The sequence below is a fragment of the Sinocyclocheilus rhinocerous genome, unplaced genomic scaffold (assembly GCF_001515625.1).
Source record: "Sinocyclocheilus rhinocerous isolate Xijiao unplaced genomic scaffold, SAMN03320098_v1.1 scaffold82, whole genome shotgun sequence".
Taxonomy (NCBI): Eukaryota; Metazoa; Chordata; class Actinopteri; order Cypriniformes; family Cyprinidae; genus Sinocyclocheilus; species Sinocyclocheilus rhinocerous.
In genome coordinates, this window is record NW_015644168.1 from 110,083 (window position 1) to 118,302 (window position 8,220).

Genomic DNA, 8,220 nt, shown 5'->3' on the forward strand with positions numbered 1-8,220 from the left:
TATTTAATATTGATGGGTGGAGTATTTGGATGGGTGGATGAATGGATGGATGAAGTATTTGGATGAATGGATGGATGGATGGGTGAAGTATCTGGATGGGTGGATGGATGGAGTATTTGGATGGATGAATGAATGGATGGATGAAGTATTTGGATGGGTGGATGGATGAAGTATTTGGATGGGTGGATGGATGAATGGATAAAGTATTTGGATGGATGCATGGATAGACAAAATAAAATAAAAACTTTCTGTAGTTTTAAACAAACGGTCCTTGAAATTACAAACGTAAACCCTGCTATTCCCAGGTTTTCCATGAGAGCGGGAGCATAAGTTAATAATAGTCTTGAAAAAGAATGAAGAAAAATTTTGTTCTATGAAATCCTCATTCCCTAGTAGAAGGGTAAGAACCTGAACAGTGCAATTTGAATCTGAACATTTTGAGGGAAATGTGCGAATGGCAGATGAAACCGCAAATGAAGAAAATGAACTTGTACAGTAAAATCAAGCCGTACTTCCAAACAATGGCGTTCTCACTGGCTTTGTACTTGGCTTTTCCCTTCATACAGATAACTTGAACCCCACTGGTGTTGAGTGGAGTAGGAATGTGAACCTGTAGAGAAACACACAATTTACACTTCAATATATACAACCAATAAGGCACTTTGAGAATAATGAATGTTATTTCTTCTGTCAGTCTCACCTCTATCTTCTGTGCCAGCAGGGAGGGCTTGAAGTTGGACTTGATCACCACCTTTACCTCCAGCTTGGTGCGGCCCACCTCACGGACCAATGGGATAACGCGGAAGGGGAGGATGATGTCTTTAGTGGTACGGTACCTGAGACAAGGACACTGTCATTGTACTGTGTGACACACTCATATGCAGTCACACACATGCTCTTCACTGACCTCATGAGCTCATACTCTCCATCGGGAGGGATGAAGCTAATACTGCGCTCCGAGTCAAACTTGCTGAGACGGACACACTGGTGGAACGTGCAGTCATCGATCGCAATGGACTGTTTCCCACTGCAGCAGGAGACACAGAGGAGAGAAACGATGAGGAAACAATGAAGCATGAGCAGAGACTGCAGAGAGACCAAACACACATTACTCATCAGAGGTGGGCGGCATGACGGTATATACTGTGTGACGGCAGAAAATAGTCAACTGGTAAAGATTGTGATATATAACGCAGGACGTATTTAGATTGATAGATCGGTGGGAAGGGCTTTTTATGCATTTACACATGAGAGTGATGAAGAAAGATGAATTGATGCGAAAATACAAAGCTTGATGTGTCCTGAACAAGGAAAGGAAAGACTGTTGTTAGGCACAACACAAAGCAGGCTTTACATCGTTTACAAATGTCAAGCAACCTCGCAACTTGACGCATTAAGATTTTAACTGATATGTGAAGTTTAATAGCTATTTTACAACAGCTGTGAATGTTGCTTATTCAATTACAATTTAGTGAAATTTCTACTTGTGTTGCATAATAATATGTGACATATTCATTTGTTACAAAATTATTTTGGGCTAGATGTCCAAGTTCTAAATAAGGAGAAAATAAATGAGATTATGAACTTTCATTCAGTCAATTATCCAAAACATCTCATTTATATCTAAACCATTTTTATTTAATTTCCATCAACAATAACTGCACTTCTGTTCAAAAGTTTTGTTGTCGGCAATTTTTTAAATTGTTTTGCAAGAAGTCTCTTGTGTTCACCAAGGCTGTATTTATTTGACCAAAAATGCAGTAATAATGTGAAATATTATTACAGTTTACAGTATCTCATAAATTTTTAAATATATTATAAAATGTAATTTATTCCTGTGATGCAAAACTGAATTTTCAGCAGCATTACTTGAGTCTTCAGTGTCACATTATCCTTCAGAAATCATGTTAATATGTTGTTTTGCTGCTTAAGAAACTTTTCTTATTATTATCAATATTGAAAACAGGCTGTGATACATTTTTGAAGATTAATTTGATGAATATAAAGTTCAAAAGAATGTCATTTATTTGAAACAGAAATCTTTTGTAACATTATAAATGCCTTTATTGCAACTTTTTGATCAAATTAATGCATCCTTGCTACATAAAAATATAAATTTCTTTTAAAATCATACTGACTACAAACTTTAGAATGGTAGAGCATATTGCAATAAATACAATTATTATATTATGCAAGATTGTGGTCATACCGCCTACCTCGCACAATAACATTCTGCTATACTGTCATTATGTTGGGAAGGATGTTAGTTTCTAGCACTGTGACCACAACAAAACTGCACGGGAAGGTCTGTAAGAGGGTTGTGATTTGCTGATACTAGATTAAAATAAATAGCGTTATGTTGTGGTCAGAGGCGAGGGGGGCAGGCATTTGAGGGGTCACAACAAGATAACTTTAACACAGACTCTAATGAGAATGGCTAGCAGTTCATTCAGGTAAGAGGCCTTTGAGTAAAACAAGACAGGGGAAAGACTGTTTGTATGAGACGAGACAAATGAACTGAAGAAAACGCTACGATCCTTTACCTAGAGCTGCTAAACACCTCAATGGCAGTGTCATCCCATGCAAAAAGATCATCTTTATTGAGACGTTTGATGGCATGACACGAAGACAGCTGACAAACGGCTAAGACAGGACGGAGTGAAGGTGATAGATCAGGTGACGTCAGGAGTGAGAGTTACGCTACCTGCCCCCCAACTCACTGAAGTCCATCGGGAGAGAGGAGAGAGGCACACAAATCAACAGAAAAAAATTGAAAAAATAAAGGGCTAAACCAACGGCACCTCAGAATCAAACATTCCTCGTTTCCTTACTGTAGCAAAGAAAAACAAGTCTCCTCTTGGCTTATATCGAAATCCTCCGACATTCTTCTTTACAAATCCTCGTTTTGTACTTCTAATTCGTGACCGTTGTTTTGTTCTCTTCCCTTCGCTTCCGCGTTCGTCACTTCTGAGAGGCGCATGCGCAACGCCGACCTCCATACGTCATCCGCCCGGAGCTGCTTCCGTGTACAACAGAGAGGCACACAAATCAACAGAAAAAAATTGAAAAAATAAAGGGCTAAACCAACGGCACCTCAGAATCAAACATTCCTCTGTAAAGATACATATACCTACTAGCACAAAAGGCAACAGGGAAAGAGTGAGACTGCAAGACAAGATGTTACAGAACACACAAAAAAGCCAGGAGGAATGAATTCGCTCCATGTGAGACTTCCTGTAATATTGTGTCCAACTGTTCTGCTCATAAGGCCTTACATTCTGAGCCGAGGGGGATGTTATACAAATCAAAACAAAAAATGTAGTTTTTAAAGTCACTGTGATCTGGCATTTATAACCCATTTTACTTTAACAATGTGATGGATTTTCTAAGTGAATCAGAACATTCAACAGGACTTAAATGGATAGTTCACCCAAAAATGAAAATTAGCCCAATATTTACTCACCCTCAAGCCATCCTAGGCGTATATGACTTCCTTCTTTCAGATGAATCCAATCGGAGTTATATAAAAAATTGACTTAGATCTTCCAAGCTGTTTAATGGCTGAGTGCCATTAAACAGCTTGGAAGATCAAAGTAAATTTTTTATATAACTCCGACTGGATTCGTCTGAAAGAAGAAAGTCATATACACCTAGGATGCCTTGAGGGCGAGTAATTTATGGGCTAATTTTCATTTTTGGGTGAACTAACCCTTTAATTCATCAGGAATTGACTTTATTGTGAGAAGTTCTTATATGACAGGGGGTTGGAGGGGAGAGATTCAAAAATATGATCAACTGTGTCACTAATATGCGACTCGTCAATTCCATTTTTTTTTTAAAAATTCAGGTTCTCAACCTTGGGTTTGTGAACCTCTAGGGGTTTGTGATGGAACTGCAGGGGGTTTGTGAGATAGTGACACAAATGCTGATGCTAAATTAAATTTAAAGGGGTCATAAAATGCCTTTTCAGACCTTTATATTATGTTTCTGGAAGTTAGCTTATGCAGTTATCAAAGTTTTTGCTTTAAAAAAAAAAAAGTTTAAATATTTGTAAAAAATTATAATATTCCATACAATCTTTCACTGTCACAAACACATAATTTCAAGTGGTTACCTCTTTCAAAAACACATGTAAACAGCTACTGCTCTGACTGCCAAACATCATTGTATCCACGCACAGCATGTGTGACGTGTATTTTGATGCTCAAGATGGCCAGTGCAATAATATAGTCATATATGTTCGAACCAGAGTCAGACTGAAATGAATCAGTGATTAATGCACAGACATGAGTTACCAAGAGCAAATTTCCTTGATTTGCATATGCATGTTAGTGGGCATGTAGAGGAAAATCATGACATCACAAACGGAGTAATTTAAATTCCTGCCGTTTCAGAAAACTCATTTTAAACTGTGGAGTTTGCGTTGAGGTATGAAACTTGCATTATTTTTTAAATGTAGAGTAACATCTTATATGTGTAAATATCAATGTCATTTTGATTTTCCATTTCATAAAATTAGTGCTGTCAAACGATTAATCGCGATTAATCGCATACAAAATAAACGTTTTTGTTTGCATAATATATGTGCTCTGTGTATATGTATTATGTATATATACACACACATACAGTATATATTTTGAAAATATTTACATGTATATATATATATATATATTCATATAATTTAATTATAAATACATTTATTAAATATATAAACAACATATTTTTATGAAATATAGACGCATGTGTGTGTATTTATATATACATAATAAATATACACAGCACACATACATGTAATATGTAAACAAACACTTATTTTGGATGCGATTAATCGTTTGACAGCACTAAAGAAAATTTAATTTGTGAAGGTGTTAAGTTACATAAAACACTTTAATTTGGCCTTATGATGAGTCATTAAACGGCAATTAGTAAATTAGTAACAAGCATAAACCATGTTCAGTGGTTTACTCACCACAGTGGCTCTCACATTTCCATTTCAGTGTCATCCAACTCACCTTTTGCCTGAGTCATCAGTCGTGCCACCTTTGCCCTGCTTGTCGATGACAATCTTGTCATTCATGCCGAACTTGCACTCTGGCATTCCGCTTAGGTAGCTCTTCATCACCACACGCCCTGAGACATGTGCACTCAACACCTGACCTGCACACACACAGCACAGAAAACACCACTACATGAAGTTTCAATACAAAGTAATGAATGCAGGTAAAATTCACCATGCAGTACTGTAACTCTCAGCCAGTAGAGGGCAGGAAGGCTCACCCTGCGGTGACATCAGCAAGTTCACACTTTCCAGTACATCCAGGAAGAGTTCGTTGCGGCGATATTTGATGCCCTCACGTCTCCAGCCGATCTGTCCGGTGACCTGACTGGTAATCTGAGACTGCTCCTCTTTCGTCTGAGAAGAACGCAAAGTGTAGAGTGTGAGAGAAACATGAGCACCGCCAAACAACAAGTCAGATATTTTGTATTCCAAGTTGTCATGTAAAGCTTTGTGAAAATATAAAAGTGAGGTATAGAGTGCTTTAGAGATGCTGTATTTGTAGGCCAACGAGTTAAAGGGGTCATATGACATTGCAAAAAAAGAACATTATTTTGTGTATTTGGTGGTTTAAGGTAAAAAAAAAAACATTATTTTCCACATATCGTACATTACTGTTGCTCCTCTCTGCCCCACCTTTCTAAATCGCATCGATTTTTTACAAAGCTCATTGTTCTGAAAAGACATGGTGGCGGCAGCGGCAACAATACTACAGCGAGAAAAAAAAGTTACGCCTTCTTTCTTTACGTATACATTTGGGCGGTGTTATGCAAATCTTCCCACACAGTGACGTAGATTTGTGGGGGCGTGTTTGAATGAGGCATTTTAGGAGGGTGTGGACGAGTCTTAACTTTTAGAAAGATTACCTCTTTGGGTTTGAGACTTTAATCTTTGCGACTTTAAGGGTCTTATATATGCAAGAACAGTTTGTAACACTCCAAAGACAAAGGAAAACATGAAATCGCATCATATGACCCCTTTAACTTTTTAGCATGTCCAGTTAAAATGTCTTGAGGTCAATTTAGAATTTTTTTGAATGGGTTTTTGGTTAAATTCCTGAAATGAGGTCTTTGAAGACTATCATGAAGATTATCATGATGAACAAAACATGTAAGAATTATAAATCCTTTTTGGTCAACTAATTTTCTGCAATGAGCCTAAAACATAAAAAGTCAACGGGAAAATCCTATTGAGTCTTTGTCGAGGGATGATAACTTCCAGACTGGCCTACAAAAATACATCAGCACTACAGCACTCTATGACTGTATAAGTACAGCTGTGCTTACATGATGCTGGAAGCAGTGAGTTACAGGTCATCAGGCACGTGGTGAGCAGTGATGTGAAGATGAAGGTGTCAGAAACATTAACACACAGTTCAGTTTCCACATGCTTCAACAAAGGCTGTGCTCCATAAAATCAGATTTCAACACTTCTGTTATAGGTACATTAACTGTCCATTTTCATAAAGCATTCACATATTAGAAAACCTAATGGACCAAATGCTGGTGTTTCATTCAGAACGCACCTGGCTCTTAATACCCTGTTGAGTAATGAAGGTCTTCAATGCTCCGGTCTCAGAGTTCTGGGGGTACCCAAAATCCAGGATTTCTATAGTAAGGGCAAAGAGAAAAACTATGACTATGTGTTGAACTCATATAGCAGTATACAGCAGTGCTACAGAATCCATAAAGTCAAAACTTTGGAGTTTTGATTTTGGTTCACGTCTGTTAGTGTTGAGGTCATCTAATATACTGGTGTACTCTTAAACATGTTGACAAAACAAACTTTTAGATAAACGCATTAAAAATAAATAGCCTTTTTTTAACCAGAAAAAAACAACCCCCTAACCCCCACTTTCATAAATATTTATTTAAAAAATATATTTTTAATATATAATATGATGAAACATATAATATAAAACTATATAATAAACAAGTATACATTTTAGGGAGTTAAATTATAAACATTTTAAATGTTTAATATTTTAGATAATATTTAGTAAAGTTATTATATTGTTTTAATTAAATGTAATGTATACATAAGATTTAAATTAAATGTAATTGTATAATATTTTTAATTAAATTATAAATGTTGTTCAAGTAAAAGACAGTTTTTAAATTATATTACACTAATGCTTATGTTTTACAGAGCTTCCCAACCATCAAATTTATTTTTTAAATGTGTCATTGCTTCTGTCCATTGTACATTCTGTAAAGTGAGATTTTATATGAAAGGGATGTAAACTACAGCTTAAAAAAAAATGTCAGCATCTTCAATAAAGAAAATCGTGCTCATCAATCCATGTCATTGAGTCTTAAATGTCAGGTATCACAAGGGATTCTAAATGTATTGAGCATTATAATCAGTCATGGCAGTTCTGTACAGTCATGGCCAAAAGTTTTGGCAGTGACATAAATTTTGTGTTTTGCAAAGTTTGCTGCTTCAGTATTTGTAGATTATTTTTCCACATGTTTCTATGGTATACTGAAAAACAATGACAGGCATATCATAAGTTTTAAAGGCTTTTATTGGCAAAAAAATATGAGTCAATATTTACAGTATTGACCCTTGTTCTTCATAACCTCTGCAATTCGCTCTAACACCCCTAGTAATGATCTTCGAGCCACTTCTTTATCACTCTTGCTTTGTGACATGGTGCTCCATCATGCTGGAAAATGCACGGCTCATCACCAAATTGCACATGAATCATTGGAAGAAGTCGCTCATGCAGGACGTTTTGATACCATTCTTTATTCATAGCAGTGTTTTTGGGCAGAAATATGAGAGGAGAGCCCACTCCCTTGGTTGAAAAGCAACCCCATTCATGGATGGTCTCAGGATGCTTCACTGTTGGCACGTCACAGGACTCATGGTAGCGTTCACCTTTTCTTCTCCAAACAATTGATTTTCCAGATGTCCCAAACAGTCGATTATCAGAGAAAATAACTTTGCACCAGTCTTCTGCTGTCCAATCCTTGTACTTCCTGCAGAATTTCAGTCGGTCTTTGATGTTTTTCTTGGAGAGAAGTGGCTTATTTGCTGCCCTTCTTGACACCAGGCCGTTGTCCAAAAGTCTTGGCCTCACTGTGCGTGCAGATGCTCTCACACCAACCTGCTGCCATTCCTGAGCAAGCTCTGCACTGGTGGTGACACGATTCCGTAGC

General features: G+C 37.0%; 1 protein-coding gene across 1 annotated transcript in view; it reads right to left on the reverse strand.

The window, feature by feature from the left end:
- Positions 1–389: 389 nt before the first annotated feature.
- LOC107758034 (AP-2 complex subunit mu-B-like) overlaps positions 390–8,220 on the reverse strand; it is a 14,266-nt gene continuing 6,435 nt past the window's right edge. Inside the window, exons 4-12 of the mRNA XM_016575676.1 lie at positions 6,582–6,664; positions 6,343–6,348; positions 5,278–5,413; positions 5,013–5,157; positions 2,705–2,719; positions 908–1,027; positions 701–836; positions 495–610; positions 390–408 (exon numbers count right to left, since the gene is read on the reverse strand). Coding sequence (XP_016431162.1) covers positions 390–408; positions 495–610; positions 701–836; positions 908–1,027; positions 2,705–2,719; positions 5,013–5,157; positions 5,278–5,413; positions 6,343–6,348; positions 6,582–6,664 — 776 coding nt within the window. The remainder of the gene's footprint in view (positions 409–494; positions 611–700; positions 837–907; positions 1,028–2,704; positions 2,720–5,012; positions 5,158–5,277; positions 5,414–6,342; positions 6,349–6,581; positions 6,665–8,220) is intronic.